We start from the raw sequence: 25,584 nt of genomic DNA, 5'->3' as shown, positions 1-25,584 counted from the left end.
TTTCTACCATCAAAACACATAATAAATCTCACTTGACTCAAATGATGAAGGTATCCATAAAACCTTATTTATTTACCTACAGTGGGCGGAACCCAGAACTAGGTTAATGTTATTGTTTTAGTTCATGACTGGTAACGGCCATTCCCAATATTGTATCTAACTGTTGTTATGCTAACTATAGGTAAGCAGGCGGCAGAAACCATTACTTAACGAGCCCTTTGTAATAATAAATCTAAGGGGACAGTGTTGTCACTATAATTGAAAAACAAGCAATACTGGATTTAGAACTGATAATGAAATGTGCATACCATAATTTTTTTCTTTATTGACAATGATTCCTGTGTGGTCTCCGCCGGCTACATGGATTTTATCACTGGCTTCTAGTTCCACAGCTTTCCTCTCAATCACAAGGGTTGTAGAATTAGCAGTCTTGCATTTTGGTGTCATCACCACTTTTTCCTCCACTTCCGCCATTTTTTTACGAACTACAAAGAAAATATTAATATTCAAGTATCACAATGCACTGGGATTAGGTCAGCACAACCAAATTACGAACTATGACTCATTCTATCCTCCCTTCTTAAGAGCTTTCTTAATCTTTTAGAGATCGATAAATTGCCAACTATTGAGGCTATATGCGGCTTCGTCAAGAACCGAGACAGTTCTAGTACGAGCTAAGTTTGTTTGATCGAACAAGGTAATCATGTTTAGATTGGTAACAAGGGAAGAGGTGGGTCAGAAAAGGCTGTGACATTGAAATTCTAATAAGCCTTCACCTGTTGATGGTTTCCTTTATTTTCTTGACTTAAAAGAACACAATAAATAACAACATTTATAATTATAACTTCAAAATACCTTAATAATTAATTGTAGGTCATAAACAAACTGAAATTAATCTCACAACAATATTATTTTTGTTTTAATCGTGTACAATCACACCACCTCACGTCTCTGCGTCGACTACAGATAATACAGAACAGAACTACAATCCAAATGTCAAATTGACATCAATCGCCCTAATCGCCCTGTGCACAATTATTCTTCTCATGTCATATTATTTAGGCGATGCTCATCGTGCATTTTTTTTAATCGACTAAAAGAATAAGTGCAACTGACCCCTTACAACCTTGTATTGACTTTCAGCAAATGACCCTTGTATAACAAACACAGATTAGGTCGTCATTCAACCCAGTTTGAAACATGTAACGTTAAGATATATTTTTTTATGTCACACCCTTATTTAAAGTATGACACGGCTGCTAAACTATAATACCTATACAGCAATGAAAGGGGTCTGAAAATTCGAACTTTCTAAATCATTATGCTAGTTTAATTTTACTGTTTTAGGTCTATTTTTGCTTTGCCACATTGCTTGGGGTTACATACATCCGTGAAAGTCTTTCATTATGACCCTAATCTCACTCACTTTTCTCCTCTCTAGTTTACGAATGTGTGAGTGAGTGAGGTGAAAGGTGAAGGACAGTGACGTGCAGTGATGGACTGAGTTTAATAACTAAATTCTATTTACTATTTCACTGTTTTAATTTAGATTTTTAGCAAGTAAAAAGAGTTTGAGTTCTATTTTCTATAGATAAGAGTTACTTGTAGATAAAATGCATTTCAGAGTGTGTTTTATACTTTTCCTTTTTTCATTCATAAAAGCAAGCAGCGAAACTTTACAAAGTGTTAGTGATGATGATCTCCTTGAATTAATTAGAGAAAAAGAAAAGCTTATTGTCTTATTTAGTAAGTATTTGCATATTTATGTATAGCAACTTGGTTTTCTTATGAAGAAATTGTAAAGTTATTCACAACCAGAATGTGCGGTGATTGTAATCTTTGCCGGTATTTTTTGTCCATACCTACTACAGCGTCCTTCGTTAACACAACTTATAAGTCTTTTTTACTTTATAATCACATCCTTTGTCTTCACCTCAAATCAGAATTTTTAAGTCCTATGGTTTTAATGAACCACAATGCATAATGATCCCAATTCCTATAATAGCTGTTCTTTGTCATTATTCAGTGTTTGTTAGTAACACACAGCTTGGGCCTAACTAGCAGACTTACTTGCCTACACCATAAGAAGTCAGAGTCATAAAATGTATTTGGTTTGCTACCCCAACACATAACGTACCACACATGTTGTTTAAAATTTTAATATCAACTTTTTCAGGCAAACCCAACTGTGATAAATGTGTGGAGTTTGAAACTCACATAGAGAGTCTACAGGATGATTTTAAGAAGCATTTGAATGCTGTTAGTGTGAAAGCGATAAACAGCCACTTGAGCAGGCTGTATAACCCAGCGAAGGATCCCGCACTTGTCTTCTTTAGACATGGTGTACCTTTACTCTTTAGTGGTAAGACAATTCATGTATTTGCACAATTCTCTTCTATATTTAAACTTAGAAACTTAAACCGTAGTCCAACAGCTATCTTAAGAATACCAAACTACAAACCTACTTTGGAATTTTTGATAAATAAATTTGATTAGATAAGTTAAAGATATTCTTACACAAAATTACAATATCAACAACAACTTTGTACAAAGCAAAATGTTTCAGGGGAACCCGATGAAAATGAAATATATGGGTTCTTTGAGAAGAACCAGGCGCCATCAGTTAAAGAGCTCACTGATAAAATATTTGAGCATTTGACTCAGGCAGCTACTGGTGCAACCACGGGTGATTGGTTTGTCATGTTGTAAGTATAGCAGTATGTATTTCATTCTAATGACACAAATAACAATTGGAATTTGTTTAACAAAGACTAATCATATTTTTTGGACTATCATCATCATCATCAAGCCACAAGACATCACAGCTTCTCCATTGAGTTTCAAAAAGTCTTAGATAGCTGGATATCGAAACTTTGGAAATTTTGAAACTCATTGTATAAATCTACATTTTTTTTCTAGCTATGGAGCATCTTGTGTGGAATGTCAAAGGTTACACGCAGTATGGGAGAGTGTGGGAGCCACATTGAAGGGCCGGATCAATGTTGCGCGTATGGATGCCAACCTGGCAGGTCTCAACACAGCCAAGAGGTTCAATGTCAACAAACTGCCTAGTTTCCTTTTGTAAGTTATTTAATAATCTTATATGAATTTATGATTATTTTAAGCATGCATTTATAAAGATGTTTTGTATCATCTTGTACATATTTTTAAAATCGGTTTTGTAAATTTTTATAAATCCTACATAATTTTTTTCAGCTTCCGTCTTGGAAAGGTGTACAGATTTGATTTGCCTAAGAAAGATGTGAAATCTTTTGTTACTTTTGCTCAAGACTGGTACAAGAACTCTAAAGGAGAAACTGTACCCCTGCTGGCTTCACCTTTGTAAGTTATCAACCATTAATAATTATTTATGACACAATGATCAATTTGAGTTCCCATTAATCACAAGTTTTTTTTTATTACAGCGATGAACTGGTAGACTGGTGCGTCCAAATGATCAAAGTAAGCATAGCCTTTGCTCTAGAAATACTCTCTGAACACCCTTGGATATGGCAAATCGGGGTTGCAGGATTTGGATTAGTAGCTATAACTGCAGCAATAGCGCTTTTCAAAGCAGGAAAATCAAGACCTGCCAAGGATCCCAAAAAAGACAAGAAGAGTAAATAATCTTGTTATTTTTATATTCTATAAAAACTATTTTTTATGCATTTAATATTTTATTTATAGTTATTGTTTATTTTTATAGAATTTGCATTTACTTAATTTGTGTTGTGAATAAGTAACTTGGTGATAAAGGGTCTGAATCCAAAAGTGTAACTTTTGTTGCTGTTTGGATTTATAATTCAGTACTATTGCATATATTTTATTTACTATGTATATTGTAGACAAGGACATTAAAATACACGTGAAGAAACCTTGAAAATGTGTTTCAATTAAATAATCTAATCAACAGATAGAAAAGAAAATAAACATCTTAACTCCAACACTTTTATTATGTGCATTTTTCTTAATAAATAAATAAATAGCAAAAGCCACATACAACACTCATATTACATCATAAAGTAATTCATACTTTTACTAATTAATTATTATCTGATAAACACCCAACATACTAAATATTGCAACATTTCGTCTATATTAATATTGTACATGATGAAGGCGCGATGTCTAAATGGGCTACATTTTTATGCAATATGTGGCTATAACGCAGTGGCCAGCAACATAGCAAGCAAAACTTGCCAGACTGCAATATTGCAGTCTTGTCCTAGTAATATTTGACAAACATTTCCAGTATGGCAATACATACCTATATGGCTTTTGTAAAGCTCGTTTAAGAGTCTGCATCTACCATACTGCAGGACATGCCTCAGCCATAGCTTGCGCGGACGTGAATATGCATAAAACATTTTTGCCAAGATTGCATAGCCCTTTTAGACGCGCCTTAAACTTACTTAAAGGATTCTGCTATAGCATTTACAAAACATAAGCATTTGATCTAGTTGTGATTATTTTGCTCTTGTGATGGCCTATTATAAATAACCCAATTTTAAAAAGTAGTCATACATTCCTGGCATTGCTTTAATTTCCATCCACATAATTAAAAAAAAATGAAATTTAGTATTCTGTAAAAAACCTAACTACCCTATAAAATTATACAGCCAGTGACGCTAAAAAACAAGCTGTTTTGCCGCGGTTTTTACCCGCGTCCCGATGTAACTATTTCCCATACTCAGACAAAGGATAATCGTATGTTACTCTGAGGTAGTCTACCTTCCCAACAGTGAATTAACTTTTCAAATTGGTTCAGTAGTTTCGGAACTTTAGGGTATACATATACAAATAAATAAATGTTTTCCTGTTATTTTATTACTATAAGATAAGTGTAGCATTTGGCAAATCATGTCAGCAGTGCAAGAAGCATTATGTTTTTTCTTTTAAGCAAAATCGTGCATTAACATTATTTAGAAAAATTTAGAAATAAATTATTGCCTTGAAAAGCAAAAATGCTGGTTTCATCAATATTAAAAAAGGTACTCAGGATTAAAATGATTAACGATTACAGAATATCAATTTGAAGCGTAATAAAATGAGTATAATATAATTCAGACATAAATTAAAATAATTGACTTTGGGTATATACTAAACCAACCCAACCTAAAACTTATAAACAGTGACTAAACATAATGGGCCTTACTACAAAAACTTTAAACCCTGTTTTACACTTGTCGAATAAAATTTTGGCTGCAAAATGAACCATATGTCAACGTCATAATTTGACATTTTTTTAGACAAGGCATAAACTGACGTTTAAAAGTTTTTGTGGTAAGACGGAATTTGTGTACAGCAAAAACTAAACTCTAAACTTAGTTGTCCTAAGTATTGCACTATTTCAAGAGCTTACGGTTATTTTTATTAGTCAATGAAGAGATCAGAAATAAAAATTATGTTAATCTTAATTAATGGTCCACATTAATACCTCTAATTTTGTATGTAATTCCTCTATTAACTTTATGTTGAAAATAAGTTAAATATGTAACTAACTACATAAAAAAAACCTCAATCCATCAAAAACCTAAGTTGTTGACTTAGATTATTATGTAAGCTCGTGTTATTAGCAAATAATATATATTATGTCGTGTATTATTTAAGTATCACACATTTAATTCATTATTGTCACTCTGTCTCATGTGCTGAGCTAGTTAGAATATCGTGTGGTTTAAATAATTAAGTGATCTGAATAACACTAGCATTATTAGCTGGTGGGTCAAATTTAATTTAAACATTGTCAACATTAATATTTATTCTAAATACTGAAGCAGGATCAGCCAGAGCCATTCTAACTGCATTTTCAAACCTCTTAAAAATTTCAGAAAACTCCATTATGTTTTCCGGTTTTGACTCTATCCACATTTTATCAAACTCGTAAAATAAGTAACAATAAAATTTGTGGAATAGGTTCACATTAGGTAAATATTGCTTTGCATTAAACATATAAGTTTTAGCAGAACCATCTTTTAGTAAAAAATATGCCATAGATGTGATATTAATACCTACTATAGCATAGGTGTAGCCATATTTGGGATGCAGTGAGTGACTTAACACATGGCTTGATATTTGAGGATATTCCATAGCAAAATATAGAAGATTATCCAGTCCAAGGATGCCCATTCCACGGAAATCTGTTTTTGGATCATCACCCTGCAAATGAAATATTTATTAATATAATGAGTTTAGTATTAGTTATTTTGTATTATCTTTATGAAAATTTCACAGGATAATGAAATAAATGTAAACTTGTTCGATTAGATATATCTATTTTTGCACTACTATAATATAACCTATGTCACTTCTTCTGGAGTTCTTATTATATTATGTAGTTGCCTATAAACTTACTTGGAATCCTATGTATTGCCATTGCTTTGTCACCCTTGCGTCAAGGGTAACATGGGGCACTAGAAGAGACCACAATTTCAGCAATTTATTCTCATGCTCATCATTGTTGCTGTCATACTGTGTCTGTCGTAGCCTTTCGACGTCGTCTACCAAACATTTATAGCTCCAGATTTGTTCTAAGCATCGTCGGAAAGAAACTACAAAAGGTCCATGTAGTTTTGGATTTATTTTCTTTACCCTGACAATGATATTAATTGACGGGTCTAAGATTTCACGAAAATTACGAGCAACAAATCTCCTTTCACGCACAACAGCGTCTAAAAACGTTACGACCTCTTGCACATCTCGGGTACGAGATAGCATCAATGATTTCTCCACATTTCGCGTTCTTTCAGCTCCAGGTTTATCACCGTAACAAATTCTCTGTAGCTCACACAGCTTCGTAGTTTTTCTGAGGAACCATTTGATGAAAGGTCGCAGATACCACTGTAGAACCGACCATAAGTGAAACATAATCATTTCTTCGAATATATAAAGTACGTTGTCACTACATCAGTTTTATTAATGAAATAAAATTATGTTTTTTATTTCGGTTCAGTTTCACATCGGTTGTCATGACCACATTTTTTTTTAATAATACGGCGTAGTGATGTGCCTTTCAATCCAGATGATAACAAACGTCAAATTTTCATTATAATAAAAAAAAACAATTATTTTTATAAAGTTGGTCTTCTACAAATAATCGACTAAAACATTACATTTTCTTGGAGCTTCACTAGTACCATAAACAAATAAAATCAGACAGCCATTCGGCGGGAGTTCAAATTCTTGTGAAGTGATTTTTTTCTAGACTCAAGCTATTCTCTTGCGTCTTTTTGTGGAAATTATGTATTATGAAGGTAAGAAATTATTATTTCATTGTTCATTGTGCAGAAAACCATCTCATTGAAGTCCGTATTGCTTCGTCTAGCCTTTTTTTCTCGGAAATATTGTTGTGTTCCGCGTTTTAAACCTTCCTTGACTGCCTTGAGGAAGAAAGATTATAATTTAACTAGATGATCCCGCGAACTTCGTGTCGTTTAAACCTTCCCTGGACCTCTACGAACATTTTAAAACCAAAATAAGTCAAATCGGTCCAGCCATTCTCGAGTTTTAGTGAGACTAACGAACATCAATTCATTTTTATATGTCGGCGCCGCCGTAGAGAATATGAGAATACGTCGGATTAGAGTGACTGCTGAGGAAGTGTCACTCTGACGGAGCGTCAAGTTGGGAGCAGCGCGGGAACTTTGACAGAAAGAAAAAGGCCCGCGCGCCCTCACCAGGCGAATCGTCTCAATTCGACGTCGTAATTTAGTTTATTGTTTGTTTTTCACCATAATTGTTATTTCTAACTATAAAGTGTACTCAAGACAGTGCTGGCATTATTATTCATTATAAACTAAGCGTCTGCAGCTAGTGTAAACGATGGAGATTTCTGATGTTGGTAACGAAGAGCCGACATCAGAAGTGGGATCGAAGAGAGATCATGCCGTGGATACGCAGCCATCAAAAAGCGACCCTGCAACGCAACTATTGTCAAGCATGGAGTCGCTCTTATCCCGGTTGGTCTCAATCCCACCGCCCCATGCAGCAGTGAGTTCTAATGTGACACCAAAACTCATCCCATACGATCCTGACGATAAGGCCGCAGATATCGAAGATTGGTGTGCACTAACCGAAGTCATAGTAGAGAACAAAAATCTCGATGGTGTCGACTTACTAATGGCACTCACTAGAGCACTCAAAGGTCGTGCCGCTACCTGTTTAACCAAATTAAACTTGAAGAACATATCCTGGTGTAGTATTAAACAATTGTTATTGGCTAGATTTGCCAAACCGAAACTGATTCAAGATCATTTTGATGAGATATTGCGATTTCAAATCGAGGCTAAAGAAACTGCATCTGAGTCTGCGTTGCGCTTATGGAGCATGATCGAGCAAATTCCAAAAGCAGAATTATCCGAAGAGGTTATTACTGGGTTTGTCATATCTGTTTTATGCCAGAAGGATAACTTGATACGTAGAGAGCTAACATCCCATGTCGTTACTACTCGCGCTCAGCTATTTCGAATTCTTAATGGCATCTCGCTGAAACGCCGGACGGATAATACGGACGGGTGTCAAGACCCTGATGTGAAGCGACCGCGGGTGACAGATACGAGGTTTCTTGGCAAATGTCATCGTTGTGGCGTAAGGGGTCACAAACAGTTTGAATGCAAATCGCGTAAGGAAGATCAAGTATCGAAGCCTTCAGATTATTCAACTTCCACCAACAAGCAAGACAAAGCCATTACCTGCTTTTCGTGCGGAAAGACTGGACACACATCACCAACTTGTCCCGACAAGAAGAGGCCCGGTGGGTTAGCGAACAAAGAAGTCAACCTCTGCGGTCATCACCCCTCCAGATCCTCGCTGGAGACATCTTCCGGTGAGCGGTTTCCTTTTCTATTCGATAGTGGATCATCTTGTTCACTCATGACTGAAAGTCTCTCTAAGCGGTTTCCGGGTACTGTACGCAACGATTTAGTTTACCTTACTGGTCTTGGCGGTAACGACGTCAAATGCTCTAGTCAAATGTTAAGCACAGTTACGATTGGTGATGTTCCGGTTGACATTACATTTCACGTCGTGCCTGATTCCGATATTTCTGTGCCGATTATTATAGGTAGAGATATTTTGGACAAGGGTTTTTATGCAACAATTGATAATAACAAAGTTGTGCTTAATATGAAACAGGAGGCTAACTTTTGCATAAGCAAATGTAATGCGCACTTTGTTTCTGAGGTTGACACGGACTTAGTAAATGAAGATAAAGAAGCACTTTTAAGAATACTGAACAAATATTCTGATTATTTTGTTGATGGTGTACCAACAAGGCGCGTTAAAACAGGGCAGTTAGAGATTAAGTTGATAGACCCCCATAAAGTAGTTCATAGGTCACCTTATCGTTTAGCACCGGTAGAAAAACAGGGAGTTCGTGAAAAAATACAAGATCTTCTTGACGCAGGAATTATTCGTGAGAGCTCCTCCCCCTTTTCAAGTCCTATACTTCTTGTAAAAAAGAAAGACAATACGGATAGAATGTGCGTCGACTACAGGGAGCTTAACTCAAACACTCATCCAGAACATTATCCATTGCCTCGCATAGAGGAACAGATAGATCAATTGACTTGCGCTAACTTTTTCTCATCACTTGATATGGCTAGCGGCTTCCACCAGATCCCTATTCATCCGGATTCAATTGAAATGACAGCCTTTGTAACTCCTGAAGGGCAATACGAATACCTCACTATGCCCTTTGGTTTACGTAACGCTCCATCCGTTTATCAAAGATGCATCAATAAAGCCTTGCAAAATCTCAACGACAAGCCTCTAATTTATATGGATGACGTTCTCTGCTATTCCTCTGATATTTCTCAAGGCCTGCAACGCTTAGATGATACCTTGTATGCCTTGACAGTTGCTGGTTTTTCCCTAAACCCCAAAAAATGTAAATTCATGAAAGTTAAAATCAATTATCTGGGTTATTCAATACAAGCTGGCGAAATTAGACCAAACTCACTTAAGATTCAAGCTTTGGCAGATGCACCTCCTCCAAAAACAGGCACACACGTTCGTCAGTTTATTGGACTCGCGTCTTACTTCAGAAAATTTATTCCCAGTTTTACAAATGTCATTGGACCTCTTTATCCTTTAACTAAATTGAAGGGACCGATTAAATGGACTGACAAACATGAAGATATCCGTAGCAAGATAGTTGAGATTCTGACTTCCGAACCAGTTTTAACAATTTTCGACCCAGAACTGCCTGTTGAATTACATACAGACGCCAGCGCTGATGGCTACGGAGCAATTCTCATTCAAAGGAAAAACCTCTTGCCTCACGTAATAGAATATTATAGCAAACGTACATCCGAAGTAGAATCTCGCTATCACTCGTATGAATTAGAGACTTTAGCTGTCGTACGAGCGGTAGAACATTTTAGGCATTACTTGTATGGCAGGCGATTCACCGTTTATACAGATTGTAATTCGCTAAAGGCATCAAAGTCAAAAGTTGACCTCACTCCACGTGTACATCGCTGGTGGGCAATTTTGCAAGCGTATGATTTTGACATTGTCTATCGCGAAGGTCGCGGAATGGAACATGCTGATTATCTCTCCCGTAATCTACAACCCGAAGAAGGTGCCTCCTCTAACATATCTCCTATTAAGAAAGAAGTTAAATTTGTAGAACTACATCAAGGTTGGCTTTCCGTGGAACAGAAACGAGATAGCGAAATCCAAGACCTAATAAACAAGCACAACAACAATGATATGCCTGATTCGGTAGCTCGCACGTATGACGTTAGAGATGGTATTTTATATAGGAAAGTCGAACGAAATAAAGCTACTGTGTGGTTACCTGTTGTTCCCCGATCCCTTATTTGGACACTAATTAACCATGTTCATAACGAAATACAACATCTCGGTAGTGACAAAACGTTAGACAAACTTTATGAACAATATTGGTTTCCCCAAATGTCTAAAAGTGTGCGACAATTTGTTGATTCGTGCATAGTTTGTAAAGCGTCTAAAGGGCCTTCGGGAGCCCGATCAGTTCGCTTGCACTCTATCCCTAAAGTACCCGTGCCATGGCATACGATCCATATAGATTTCACTGGGAAATTAAGTGGTAAAAGCGATCGCAAAGAATATTGCTCGGTTATCATAGATGCGTTTAGTAAATACGTTCTTCTCGAGCATACGGCGTCACTCGACGCCACTAGTGCCGTGCGTGCTCTAGAAAAAGCTGTCCATCTCTTTGGGGCCCCTAAACGTGTTATTGCAGATCAGGCTCGATGCTATATTAGTGCCGAATTCAAGAAATTTTGTACTGAGCATAAAATCAGTCTTCATTTCATTGCAACAGGTTCTAGTAGAGCGAATGGTCAAGTAGAGAGAGTCATGAGAACGTTGAAAAGCTTGCTTACGATAGTAGATAATGAACAGAACAAAACATGGCGTGACGAACTAGGCAATATTCAGTTAGCGCTAAATAGTACGAAATCCACAGTGACTAAATACTCACCAACAGAATTAATGTTCGGGATTTGCGCACAATCATTGGGTATGTCTAAAATTTCTATCGCACAATCGGACGAGGAGATTAAAAGGTTAGATTTAGAATCCGTTAGAGAATGCGTCAAATAATATCGAAAAGGCTGCATTAGCAGACACTCGTCGGTTTAATCGTGGTCGCGCTAATATCAAACCATTCACCAAGGGTGACTTTGTTTTTCTCAAAACCGGTGAACGAAACCAAACTAAATTAGACAAGAAGTTTAAAGGGCCATTCATTATAACATCGGTATTAGAAAATGATCGCTACGAACTGAAAAATATTAACGGTTCAAATCGCGTTTACAAATATGCTCATGAGAACTTGCGTCCAGTACCTAAGGGACATACCGGTTTACTTGAAATCACTGACAGCCTATTGAATGAAGAGGAGACCGTGTCGGCGTCGGATGAATTGACACAAAACAGTAATGATTTCGGTGATACTCCAAATTTCGGGGATATGTTGCGTGCAGACTCGGTCACTGCTTCAGCTGATTCTGAAACGCTCACTGCGTGGTCAGATACACTTAGCCTCTATGACTCTGACACCTTAGATGTACAATATGAAGTCGAAGTTCATACTGAGCAGGATCGTCCATAACAGAAAGGTTAGTTACTGTGTTATGTATTATGAATGAGTATGTGTGATAGATCAAGGTTGAGAGACAATGCAGTCCGGTCTATGTTTGGGATGTTGTGTTATACAAGCTGGTCGAAGGGACAGTGTCGTCCGGTTCATGTCGCTTTGGCGGCTGGTCGAAGGGACGCACTCGTCCGGTCCATGCTTGTGACAAACTGGTCGAAGGGGCAGTGTCGTCCGGTCCATGTCGCTTTGGCGGCTGGTCGAAGGGACGCACTCGTCCGGTCCATGTTTGTGGTTGTGTTATACAGGCTGGTCGAAGGGGCAGTATTGTCCGGTCCATGTCGCTTTGGCGGCTGGTCGAAGGGACGCACTCGTCCGGTCCATGCTTGTGACAAACTGGTCGAAGGGGCAGTGTCGTCCGGTCCATGTCGCTTTGGCGGCTGGTCGAAGGGACGCACTCGTCCGGTCCATGTTTGTGGTTTTGTGTTATACAACTGGTCGAAGGGACAGTGTTGTCCGGTCCATGTCGCTTTGGTGGCTGGTCGAAGGGACGCACTCGTCCGGTCCACGTTGTGGTGTGTAATGTTACGGTGTATGAAGTTATGGTGTGTAAAGTTGTAGTATGTAAAGTCGCCGTGTGTAAAGTTGTTGTGTGGGCAAAATGTTGCTTCTGTATTATGGTAGACATTATGACATTATGTTCGTCAGGGTGGACGAGCGGATCATTACCCGTGTACTGTTTTGATCTTTCCAGGACGCCATTAAACTACTACGTCCGAGGACGGACGATTGTCAGTCGGCGCCGCCGTAGAGAATATGAGAATACGTCGGATTAGAGTGACAGCTGAGGAAGTGTCACTCTGACGGAGCGTCAAGTTGGGAGCAGCGCGGGAACTTTGACAGAAAGAAAAAGGCCCGCGCGCCCTCACCAGGCGAATCGTCTCAATTCGACGTCGTAATTTAGTTTATTGTTTGTTTTTCACCATAATTGTTATTTCTAACTATAAAGTGTACTCAAGACAGTGCTGGCATTATTATTCATTATAAACTAAGCGTCTGCAGCTAGTGTAAACGATGGAGATTTCTGATGTTGGTAACGAAGAGCCGACATATATATAAGAGAAGAAGATAAAAATCAGCCAATATATTATATATATATTTATTAGCTATATAGTGCATTCCTCTTTGTAATGTTTTAGCATTAATTTTTAAAATAAGCTAATATTTAGTCAAATGATTTTTTTGGAATATGTTAGAAAGAATTTATAATATTAGGAAAGGGCTTTCTTACTGTTCAATAAGTTTTTGTCCTGAAAATAGTACCTACACTTATAGTTCGGCCGCTCAGAGAATGCGTTTCTGACACATCGCGATTGAACTGACGACGTAACTTTGTAATGGCGTTGCAGTACGATAAAAATATTTTTGCTGGTTGTTTATCGTTTTAACAATTGTTGAGCATTAAAACAACATTATTATATCAATAATAATCAATGAATGTTGTAATTTTGTGCCAAATTGAGTGTCAAATAACTTGATAAACAATATTTTTCTAAATCTATACTGCGCTATTACAAGGTTATGTCAGCGCTTTATATTTGTAGTGCTGTGCTAAAAATAACAGGCAAGTATCGTAATCTGTTCTAGTTGATGGTTCTTATACAGTTATACTTATAATATAAAATAATACGTTTTGTTTTTCTTTTTAAGAATTTGAAAATAATGGACTATAGGATAACTTTTATGAAATATAAAAATAAAACTATGATCAAACTGAACGCGCGAAAGAAAGTAGCATTTTTATATTTAGGTTGAAAATGGTAACCCCAAATGGCATCATGGGCCGTCATTTTGTGACGCTAAATACTTAGTCATTTGTTGTCGTTTCGTGCGCTAAGACTAAGTGCCCTGCCTCATTAGGACGCCAATGGCGACGTCGCCGGCTACGTATCCAAGCAGTTAGTATTGAAATGTATGGAACCTAACTCACTTGGCGACGGTTTGGTAACGTCGCCAAATTGGAGGCGTGGCCACGAGCTACAGTTCCCTATGTGGCTTCTGGCTACCGTGGCAACTTGGCGACGTGGCCACAGTAGCCACTATAATGTACACGGTAAAGCGCACATCCCTCACACAGTCGCCAATGTGGTCGCCAGTCAGCTTGCAATTTCTTGAGCGACGACGTAAACAATTGACTGTCGAGACGCCATGGCCACTCGACTTGGCGACATTTGGATGCCAGAAGTAGCCAGACCTGTGCCGCTGGCGACGTCGCCATGGCGTCCCAGTGAGGTAGAGCTCTAAAAACCTGATTTTGGAAGATTTTGACCGAGATATCAGGATTGATTCTGTTATTGATAATACCTAATATACACGTAATATACACGTAGGCGAAGATGATGATGAAGACACCACCTCCTCAAGCGAATCGGAGTCTGATTAACATTCTGTACGCACATTCAATTCAATGTACTTACTTTATTGCATAGAAATACAGATTGTAACTTTGTAACAAAGAATAAATAAAACGATTTTATTATATGAATATTACCTTTTTTTGGTTTCCACTTAAATAACTAAAATATAAATTTTAAATGATTCCGCCAATTTAAAACGAAAATAATCTTAAAATAATGCGGCGGTTTATTTTGGGGGAACGGTAACGAACTCAGTGTTATGTTGTGCCCATCACTAGTCCTGACTAACTGATAGGTGTCAGGAACGCATTCTCTGAACGGCCGAACTATAACTGTTGAAACCTGTAAATCTTCGTCCGGAAGTGTTTTAGTAAGTAGGTACTTTATTTGGGAATCGCTGAAAAAATAAATAAAAGTGGTAAATCGAATTTGTGTTTTTATTTGATGAAAATTGTAATTCATAAATTTTACATTAAAATTATTTACAATGCCATAATACAATACGAACGGGCGGTCAGCGGGCTGACATTATAGTATTTACAAAAGCAAACGGTGTTTATTGACTCAGCAAATATCTAGTGGCGTAACAAAACAGTTTGTACCTAATAATTAAGGACTTATATACCATAACCCAAACAGTAGTAGGTCGGCTTTAATTAAATACAAACAATTGTGAGGCATGGGTATAGGTGGCAGGTACAAATATATTCTAAATGTATCTAGGTACAAGTGCCTAAACATAGTATTTAGCTCCTTATTAACAATCTAATTGCAGGCACAAATAATGGGTACTTTATTGTGAATTTGTAACATTGTCAATAAAAATTATACGTAAGTAGTATCTATTGAAGTAGATACATTGCATTGAAAATAAGAAAAACAACGAATTTATTATGCTATAATGTTAGTTAATTTCTATTTTATATAATTTCTCTAACTGATTGCTTTGATACTAAATACCAACTATTCCAAGCAAAATTGGGTTACTTGTTTTATCGTTTGGTATCGTGTCAAAACTTTAATTAACGCAGTATATTTAACGTTCTTATTTCAGATTCTAAGGTTATTGACCATTAAACCCACTAAAACCACCAAAAATGGTAACCAGGCAGCAATGATCCTTTCTTGCTATTCAAAATTTTTGATAAAATTCGATTAGTAAACTAACGTAGAATTCTGCTAAGAAATAAAACGGTGCCTAAACGGTTTCGTGGACAATGAATTGATAAAAACCGTGTTTATTGCAAATTTTAAGTTAAAGCCAAATTATGTAGAGTCGCTTTAATTCGCTACAGTTATGTTTGATGGTCGGTACCTGCTTAGGTGCTTATTCCAAGAAAGAGGAAACCAATTCTTTCTGCAGGTACCAGTTCTTTTCCTGCTACATTTTTTAAAATTAAAATTACCTAATAGATTGAATATTCGAACATCGGGTATTTAAACCAACGCGATCTCAAAAAAGGCCGACGAAGATAACATATTATCATCAGAAAAGGATTGAAGTTTAGAAATTATTTTGGTCCCGGGATCGTAATCAATCAAAGGTGTGGAAAAGTCTGGTATTTAGGTTGCTAGTGAAGGTTCTATTTACTTATATAAACTAAGAACCAAGAGGATCTTTCAGAAACTCAAAATGATTCAGGAAATTGTAATTTCAAATTGGTATGATACAAGCTGCAAAATAACACCTACCTATAGGCAAATATAGGCATTTGCAATGCAATTATACATATGTTATGTCACTTTCATATAATATTAACATTTGGGTATTCGCCTACCTACCACTCGTTAAGTGTCGCGTCTAAACACTACCTAAGCTTGTACGTTTTAGTGCAATTGCGAAATTGTCTTATAAAAAATATGATGTTGGGCTAATTAAATTGATACTATTTGTCATTCTTTTATAGATGGTCTTTTTCTACTTCAAAAGGTTATCCTTATATCCAAAGCAACTAATGCCAGTTGCTTTTTTCAAAAGTTAATTTAATTGTAGGTAGGTTTAATACGTCACGGCTTGAAATAATACAGAATCAATTATTACGATTAGGTACAATATTATTTATAAACAATGAATAACAATATTTTTTAATACAGAAGAGTTTCATTGTTATTTGTTAGGTATCTCACTAGTGTCTTTTCATGCATCAAATGTTGACAATCAATTCTTAATCTCTATACTAATTAAAATTAAGCTATACAATATATCTACAAATATATATATTAAGATGCAAAAACCAGCAACGGAATGTGCTAGGGTTTTCCATATTTGCTAGTACTTCTATAATTTGCAAATTATTATTTTGAACACTTTCTAAGTCATTAAATTATTTGCAATCATGTAAGTGTGTCTTAACTTTAATGATTCAAAATTCTCTTAATTTTTTATCATTTGTACGTTTTAAATATGGAGGTTATTACCTAATTATAATTGTATTATTAAAATGTATTGTTCAATTTATATTTATTTAACCCGTTTTATACAAAGAAAAATAACGACTTTATTTAAAACATAACGAAGGACTTTGTCGATGGTGAACATCGATTCTACTGAGGAAATCAGGATAATGGGAAATTGCTTTAAGCCTGATACAGCCACTGTGTTACGCACCAATGAGGGTTTTCGAAAATGGCGTCCACGAGGTGGCAGCACCGAGTCGTCAGGTCCAGGTAACTGTCAAAGTGCTTATCTTTACTACGAATAGTGAACGATTTTAGTGTTTTTTTTATTTTATAATTAAAGCACTGCATTATTGTTTTACTATTGAGGTTGAGTAAATAAAAAAAACTAAATCATATTGTGTTAACAAATTTTTCAACAAGCTTTTCCTTAGTACCAGTGACTTTTGCACCCTCTCTCTTACCTCAATTTTTAGTTCGGAAACCTTATTCTGACCGTAGTCCATAATAAAATCAATAACACTTCCAATATAACAGAATTTCAATAAACAATAAGTTCGGCACCTACAATTCCATACTATTTGACAGCTGTTTGGACCAGACGCATACGTGGCGCCACCCGGTGGCAGAAAAAAATTCAAAAACCCTCATTACAATCGGTTCTCCCTTCGTGTATGGGTACCTACTTGAATTAATAATTCATAGTTGCTTGAATCACGAAAACAAGTTATTATCTTAGACAGTTTAAGACACTTTTAAGATAATAACTTGAACTTTAATTTTTGTGATTGAGTATTTCGTCCTTAACACAGTAGCTGGTGTAGTAATGTAGCTTGGTTCAAAATTTACCTCCCCTAGAAACGTTTTCACCTGGTTTGGTAACTACGTAGCTTTTGCACTTAAATCTTAAATGGGCAACCAACCTTCTTATAAGCTTTTCTGAAGAATCTACTCATCTTATTGTTTTTATGGTACAGCATATTATATTGTACATACAAGTCCCTATACATTAATTAAAGTTGCTTATTTAATATCTATAATTAAGCGGCTTAATTAGCCTAATCTCTCATTTCCAGCGAAGCATTGTAGGTTATAATTTTTCTAGTTGTGAGGTCCAGTTTTCACTGACAAAAATGACTAGAAAATGTGAACAAGATATATCATAGAAAAATAAACGTTCATAAATACTTATTACCATATTTTATTAATTTAAACAGGAGGTGTAGAAACTTATTTTAGAAAGTACTTAACAATACCAGATGTCTCTCGATTTTTATTTAACATAATCTAGATATAAATCGAAATAATTTATTAACATTTTATATTATTCATAGACAACAATAACAACTCATTAGAACAAGAGATTTTCCAAATAGATACACCTGTTGGCAATCATCTCTCTCTTAACATAAAATTTATAGAGAACAACAGCTTAAATGTAGAACAATAAGGAGTAATTTAGACTCGATAAATAAAATTAACAGTTCATATTTTGGACTCAGCCCAAATAATAAGTGATAAAAATTAACAAGATTTAATTTACAAACAAGCACCAAAGTAGGGAATACAAAGGTTGTGATCATAAGCATAGTTTAATGGAGGGAAGCGAGTAGTGCACCATAAATACAAAATATAAAAGTGGTTCAGTTCCAAGTAGTTCAAGATCCGTAAATAATCAGCAATTTATACCTAAAGATTGGCAGAACATTTTCAAAACGGAACTGAGCTTAACAATATAAATAAACAATACCTACCCATATAAAATGTATAACTTATACATGTATATATATGTAAAGGCAGCATAGAATATATAATATTTTATCAACAGGATAGCACAATATTATAGGTACAAGGTTGAATCTTATAAAGCGAATGATATGTAACTTTTATCTTACATTTTAAATAGTACCTATAAAAACGTAGCGAATTTAAAATAGTATCACTTTGTATCTATCCAAATATTAAGGGAATGGTCTCATTGTATTTAAACATTCATTGAATTTTAATGTACCTATTTTTAACGTAAGAAAACAGCTATAATTGATATATTATGCATTATCCTCAAAGAGATCAGTAGCAAAATATTGTGTAAAAATTAAAACATAGGTTGCTGTGTTAAGCGGTGATAACGTTTTACATTAGATAGGTAAGTGTGAAACTTGTAGAATATACGCAGGATAACTGTGCTTGCAAGAAGTTGACTGTATTTCTTAAGTCGTAAATTAGGTTTTATGTGTCTAAGTTTACACTTTGGTACTTATAGGTACATAAGGCATCCAAGCTTTTATTTTTAATATACAATTATGGACACCTCGCGTATTCAAATAGAAAATTATCGATGCAATTTTACGCACAGCCAAAAGCGTTGTTTTTTATTTCTGCAGGTACTCAGCATTTGACCACCCGTTACAATGAATTTAAACAGAATTAAATTAGAACATTATAATTAATTAATTCAATCAGGCATCCCTACGTTTTTCATATAATTGGATTTCAAAGCACAGCCAAAACGCTTTTTCTTATAATTTATTGTTTTATAATAATTTAGATATAAAATCTAATTTTCAAAACAGTTGACTCTTTGGTCCACTTCTTAACAAGCAAAAGGCATAATATCAATGGTGTTCAGTGAATAACTTTATGTTTTTGAAACGTATGTCCCGCCGCCGTGTGTAAAACTTGAACAGGCAGAAGTGTGCCTATCGACCACTTGCTTTAATGTCCCATTAAATGGCGGCGAGTGTTTTGCCTAACATTGACATTTTCCGGTGATGTCAAAAAGTAATTGAATTAATGTACATAATATTTTTTTTGTCGACATCGACATACAGGTAGGTATTCGAATCAATCAAACGCACATCCTACAGACATATGGAAACTAAAGCGCATTGCGGTTTGGACAAAAGTTTGTTAATATAAATTACCTAAATATTAACGGCTTCTAGCATTTGTGGACACTACGTATAACTAGGGTGTGATGATAGAGGACAATATTATAATAATATTACAAATATCTTAACGTGGTGAAGTTATCTACTTACGCAACAAATAGGGTGACGGTGGGTGACGGTATGGTCTCACAGCACAATATTCACGATACTTATACAAGAGTATCGGTTACAATATTCATTAGGTTAGTATACCTTACGTATTGATAGGTGTAATTTATTTTCAATATTATTTACAGCCAGTATTATATTCATCAATTTCTGTATTAACCACTAATATTATATCAGGCAAAAATAACTCTTTGACATGTAGAAGGCATGTTCATGGTACAATATCAACACAATCGGTATACTCCATCGTACGTCTCTGGAATAGCGTGAACTCATTTGGTATTTAAATATTATGTATTAGAATTTAAAGATAATAATGACTTGAGCTTCATCTATGCATCTACAGCTATTTTTTACATTACTCCGAATTATATTATTTAGAAACTTAATCATTTTATTTGAAATGATACGGCGATAGCCTACGTCTCACCATTACAAAGCAAATATCATTATAATTATCACAACATATGTAGGTGTTGGTTTGGACAAACTAATCTATGGTGATTATCATCTAATAATAAATATAAAAAGTAATCATGTCTTTTGCTATCTTACTAGTAATATAACTTAAAAGCAATAAAATACGCTACATCTGTCTTTAGGTTTGAAATAGATTTCTTTACTTCTCCGCATCGAAGGCAGCTCTCGGCATAATAAACTCCGCCGTTCGACAATCTAGACGATCTCTCTAAATTCATACAAAATCCGATGTGATCACGTTGATACGAGAATGTTCATACAATTACATAATTTGATCCCTCTTTATCCTATCATAAGTTTCGTGTATTCACAAGAAAGTATTTCTTACGCGTAGATATACATTATAAACGTCCGTCTATGAACATGTAGAAAACTATTTCAAAACCTGTAGAAAAATCGCACACATCTTTCAATTTATTGACGTTAAATTATGGAAAGCTGCGACGTTAGCTTTCTGCTTCAAGTCTCTTAAACTATAATTATCTTAACAGTACGATCACTATAAACGGGTATAATCACAATTCTTATCGACCGTTGACAATCATCAAATATGTATTGTAATAGAGTGAGTAGCGTAATCTCATACATATTTGTGACGCAGTAAAAGAATAGTAGAAAAACACAGTAAATGTCCGTTCACACGAAGCGGCCAGCGACAGCGGTAAGTGAAGGCAGCATTAAGAGAACGCCTTATAGTGAATGAAGAAGAAGATGAGAAACACGGCGTAGGCAGTGGGGAACGTGATCCGTGCGATCACGTCGATCGTCTTCGCCACGCGGATCGGGTGCGGTGGTTCTTTTTTGCGAACCTGGACGAAACATGGCTGAAAGAAATTATTATGCAAATGAATGATGATACTGTAAGCCGCTACGGTGTATAACAGGCTTATGGAACCGTGAATCTGTGTCACTGTTGTTTACGTATCCAATCCTAAGGCAGGTGAAGATTTTTTACAATAAATCTGAAGTTGCTACCATGTAAGAATCTACGCAATATCGTGAAAATAAAATAAGCCTGTTCGACGCATTATGGTGTTGAAGCTGAAAATCGTTGAATGCACGCAAGTGAAGTGCAATACCGATAATGTAGTTCATGAAATCAGATGGTAATGTAGGGTCATACGCAAAATATTTGTAAAGTTATGTTAGCGGTTGAGAGGAGAGACAGTTACCTCCGAGACGCCGCCATTGTTGGCGGTGTGCGTGCAGGCGCCGGGACCCGTGCACGCTGTACAGGACACTAGGTCCGCTCCTCCTGTAGACTCACGCTTTTTATCACCCTGCAACACCAGTTGATTTATTCCTTTTATTTTACTTGATCAAATGTTCTTGAGACAGACATGTTTACTAAGTAGGTACTATCTATTTTTTTAATAAAGGTGTTACCAATTGAATACATTAAATAAAATATAATTATATTTTTATTATTATATTAATACTAAATAATTAATTATTTAAATCACTACGAGTACGTGTTAGTGAAATGGTTACCATTACTACTTAAAAAATGATTTCATAATTTGTTTAGTTTCACCAAGTAAAAAAGCACAATCGGATTAATACGTGTCAGATTAACTAAAAATAAGTATATAACTAGAACGAATACTTAGTTATGTAACTAACCTAGGAATCTAGGTTATGTACCTATGACTGTACGCAGTTTTGAATACTCAAATGTGTGTTCAAGAGACATTTGAATACTCCTCTACATAGGAATATGTTCAGATAGTTAAGTTGGGGTTTGAAGCTGACATGATCGTATACTTACAGGCTGTAGCGTTCCGAAGCAGCGTTAAAGAAAATAATGCGTTAGTTTTCATGATATCAGTCTCAGAAGTAATGATGCTGGTGATGTGGGGCTAACTATTGTCATTCTCAGTGACGTCACTTACAGCGCTGCTACTCTCCACTTGAGGCTCTTGTCTGGCCCATTGGAGGAAAGCCATCGCCTCCTACGTAAATGTATACCAGTGTTTAGCCGAAGCATGACTTTGTATAGTACAAACGTACCGCGAAGCTGCAGAACCTAATTTTGAGGTTTGTACAAGCGTATTGATCAATGTGTAAGAAGTAACTAGAAGCGTTCTATTGATTATTATCAAAAGTAACATATTTCACATTGTCGAATCAGTACAAGTAAAGTTAAAATACCCTGGTGTAGTAGGGTTAAGTGATAAACTAATTTTGTTTTATCAAAATTGAAGTATCAACATTGTCAAAGTATTTGTATGGGGTTAAGAGGAAGGTTTAGGAAGACGTGCATGCATTAATATCCTAGGATTTAAAGGGAAAAGAAGATATAATAATTTTGGAAGAGGAATTAAAATAAATAAAATTGTAAGAAAAATGTTTGTCAAATCTACTGAAGCTTGTAAGTAGTATTACAGCATGCGTTCTCGATAACCGTTTTGTGACTGAACATGACGACAAGGTCCACGTATATTTCCTTAAAATATTATTTTTATTATTTTACATAAACATAAAATGCATATTGCGTGAGATAACAATTGTAATTAAATGTTCAAGAAAGACAGATTTTCGCCAATTTTGAACTAAACTTACCTGTTTGATCATGGTTAAAACAGCAATATTCAAAAAGCTATATTCTACGCAATCAGCCTTTCTTGACCAAAAGAGGGAAATATACGAACAGTGTCTGGATAGTGCCAATGAATGCGGCGAATGTTCTTACCAAGGGGCTGGCCAGTATAATGCCAATTCTGCTCAGGACTGCAGGCAATCGCTGCGAACACATCACACACACAGTTTGTTCACTCGTGACAGATGGTCTAACGATGTGCAATCGTGAACATAGACTAGGTTGTAGTGGCCACATTTATAATGGATAGTATGCACTTTGAAATAGATACGGTACCCACTTTGACAAATTATAAATAGAAAATCAATCACAGAGTAGAAATCAATATATATGTACCTTTGCAATGTTTTCTAAAAGACGCCAGATACACAGTTTTAATACAGAGCTATGGATTTTATCATGAAAAGCAAGTAATGATGACTGAGAAACACGAACGGTACGTTATGATGTATGGCCACACAAAGTAGTCTTTTGTGAAGTGACGATTGCAAATGATACTGTGATGAATTCTTGCTTACCCATTAAATTTAGTATACATATGAGCCAAATACATGCAAAGACGTTAAAGAGGTGAAGCATGCTATAGAAAGAAAACAAACAACATGACATTGCCGTTACACGTATGAATAAAGTACCTACGTACTCCGTTTATCATGCCATGTCTTGTTGTTGTAAGATTGAAAGAAAACATTGCAAAGAGTAAAGATAGAAAAAAGTTAAAATATTCACGAGGGAAGTTATTTGTTATTCTAAAATCTCATTTATACCATGGATCAAAATAGGAAGCTGTTCGGTATCTCTACTTGTAGAACTTTTAAATTCCTTCGTGAATTGATTGTGGGTTTTCTAACAAAATACCCTAATACCATAAAATATCAAAGTGCTTATTTTAAGAATCTAATACCAATTTGCTGTCTACAAGGACGGCAGTTAGGAGAGGTAACGTTTAGTAGCATAGATATGTGTTGAGTGTATGTACAGGGCATTCCACATGTAAGTAGGTATACTGAAACTTTGGACAAATGTTGTATTGTAATTAAAATGTATTTCACTATACCCACGAAGCCTTTCAATAGACACTTATTAACAAAATTTTGAATTTTGTACAAGGAAGTAGACAATGATCAAGAAAAACCACATCGATAACACGTTTTACAAAATTTACTTTGAAACACATAGGTAGCAAACCTTGCAGAAAAAATACACGTACATCTCAATTTTGTCAATAGATCGTCATTAATGTTGCAGTTGATGTAAAGAGATAGACACAAAGTAACACTAATGACGCTCTAGACGGTGAAATTGAGAGAGATAAAGAGGAGTATTCACCTGTGTGACTGGATTTTCACCGGGTCGGTACACGACGTTGTGTAGGGGTCGTTTTCTACCCACGTAGTTGACACACACGAACTCTAGTAAGGACGCATAGATAAAACACATGCACACGCCGTCCCACACGTTCATCGCTGTCAGGTTCGACACCACTGGCAATGTCGATCTGAATCCATTCGATGTAGTGAAAAAATTCAACATCGTTGTTACACCTGCATACAAAACAAAGTTATGTAAGAATCTCATCAATTTTGCTATTTACATTCAACTTAAGTATAGTTAAAAGTATTAGTCGAAAAAATAAGCGTGTTGATGATACTGTTACTAAAACATTGAGAATGTAAACTGTAAAGCTCTACACAAAATAGAAATTTCATGCGATTACCCAAAACTAATTTACATATATCTACTTACGAATAGCCAATCAATGAAAGCAAGGCTTGTTTTGCATAAAATTTTGAAAACCTACCCCAATACTCACGAAAGTATTTTTTTTTTCAATTTAGTAGCCATAAAAGGCTTTTGACATACATTGAAGATAAACGTGGTTAACTTTTTGAATTAATTTAGAATTGAGCAAATAAAAGAGTGAAACCAACCTATCATTACTCTAGCAGGCACTGCATTCCATTCCAGCCAAAAAGTAATAAACGATGATGTCACCAAAATGATCCCCGGAATGAAAACTGTGGTGAAGTAAAATGATCTATCCCGCGTGAAGATAAGATCCACTTTGAGGCAGCTGTAATTACCTAAAAATGTCAAGCATAATCTAAAAATAAATAAAAAGAAAAATTGGCAGGCGAGAATGATTCGTTGGCTAGAAACGTTGAGTATGAGTATTATTTACATATAATAAGCGAAACCTGCAACAAATAGCGTGTTATATCAACAGCCGCAGCCACATCTACGAAGAGTAAAATTGATGCAGTACGCAAGACCGAGAGCATTCCGGTTACCAGCCACATTTTTACCTATCATAGAACGGGCTGGTACTGCATTCCATTCCAGCCAAAACGTGATGAAGGAAGAGGTCACCAGAATTATTCCAGGGATAAATACTGTAGTAAAGTAGAACGCTCGGTCTCTAGTAAATATTAAGTCGACCTTTAGACAGCTGTAGTTACCTGTGGAGTGAATATGATTAGGTACAATTGGAGTATCGTAGCACGCGCACTGTTAGTTAATCGTTTAATTTCAAAATAAAAATAAGGATCC

The 25,584-nt window shown here is 35.7% G+C and overlaps 4 protein-coding genes across 41 annotated transcripts in view; 1 reads left to right on the top strand and 3 right to left on the bottom strand.

The window, feature by feature from the left end:
• LOC110373512 (uncharacterized) overlaps positions 1 to 1,002 on the bottom strand; it is a 30,348-nt gene extending 29,346 nt beyond the window's left edge. For 2 of the 3 annotated variants that reach the window (XM_021330809.3, XM_064037234.1), the window contains exons 1-2: positions 856 to 1,002; positions 309 to 485 (exon numbers count right to left, since the gene is read on the bottom strand). In XM_021330809.3, the coding sequence (XP_021186484.3) occupies positions 309 to 474 (166 nt within the window). In that variant the 5' untranslated portion in view covers positions 475 to 485; positions 856 to 1,002. Of the gene's footprint in view, positions 1 to 308; positions 486 to 776 lie in introns of all 3 variants that reach the window. The other variant, XM_021330817.3, reaches the window with a different exon arrangement.
• A 383-nt stretch (positions 1,003 to 1,385) lies between these two features.
• On the top strand, positions 1,386 to 3,883 carry LOC110374385 (thioredoxin domain-containing protein). The gene is made up of 6 exons (XM_021332066.3): positions 1,386 to 1,746; positions 2,177 to 2,362; positions 2,567 to 2,705; positions 2,920 to 3,081; positions 3,217 to 3,342; positions 3,426 to 3,883. The coding sequence occupies exons 1-6, from the start codon at positions 1,614 to 1,616 to the stop codon at positions 3,625 to 3,627; spliced, it is 948 nt and encodes a 315-aa protein (XP_021187741.3). The 5' UTR covers positions 1,386 to 1,613; the 3' UTR covers positions 3,628 to 3,883.
• A 51-nt stretch (positions 3,884 to 3,934) lies between these two features.
• LOC110374393 (ELMO domain-containing protein 2) lies at positions 3,935 to 7,014 on the bottom strand. The gene is made up of 2 exons (XM_021332079.3): positions 6,355 to 7,014; positions 3,935 to 6,159 (listed from the first exon to the last, which is right to left on the bottom strand). The coding sequence occupies exons 1-2, from the start codon at positions 6,871 to 6,873 to the stop codon at positions 5,737 to 5,739; spliced, it is 942 nt and encodes a 313-aa protein (XP_021187754.2). The 5' UTR covers positions 6,874 to 7,014; the 3' UTR covers positions 3,935 to 5,736.
• Positions 7,015 to 14,922: 7,908 nt separating this feature from the next.
• The window catches only part of Phcl-1 (pH-sensitive chloride channel 1), a 73,781-nt gene continuing 63,119 nt past the window's right edge, over positions 14,923 to 25,584 (bottom strand). For 7 of the 36 annotated variants that reach the window (XM_049838929.2, XM_049838931.2, XM_049838932.2 and 4 more), the window contains 6 exons: positions 25,341 to 25,493; positions 24,364 to 24,578; positions 23,128 to 23,178; positions 22,328 to 22,387; positions 21,608 to 21,715; positions 14,923 to 21,259 (listed from right to left, as the gene is read on the bottom strand). In XM_049838929.2, the coding sequence (XP_049694886.2) occupies positions 21,113 to 21,259; positions 21,608 to 21,715; positions 22,328 to 22,387; positions 23,128 to 23,178; positions 24,364 to 24,578; positions 25,341 to 25,493 (734 nt within the window). In that variant the 3' untranslated portion in view covers positions 14,923 to 21,112. Of the gene's footprint in view, positions 21,260 to 21,607; positions 21,716 to 22,203; positions 22,388 to 23,127; positions 23,179 to 24,363; positions 24,579 to 24,965; positions 25,119 to 25,340; positions 25,494 to 25,584 lie in introns of all 36 variants that reach the window. The other 29 variants (XM_021331370.3, XM_049838925.2, XM_049838926.2 and 26 more) reach the window with 14 other exon arrangements.

The sequence above is a fragment of the Helicoverpa armigera genome, chromosome 12, assembly GCF_030705265.1.
Source record: "Helicoverpa armigera isolate CAAS_96S chromosome 12, ASM3070526v1, whole genome shotgun sequence".
In the NCBI taxonomy this organism is placed as follows: domain Eukaryota; kingdom Metazoa; phylum Arthropoda; class Insecta; order Lepidoptera; family Noctuidae; genus Helicoverpa; species Helicoverpa armigera.
This window is presented reverse-complemented; position numbering and strand designations above follow the sequence as displayed.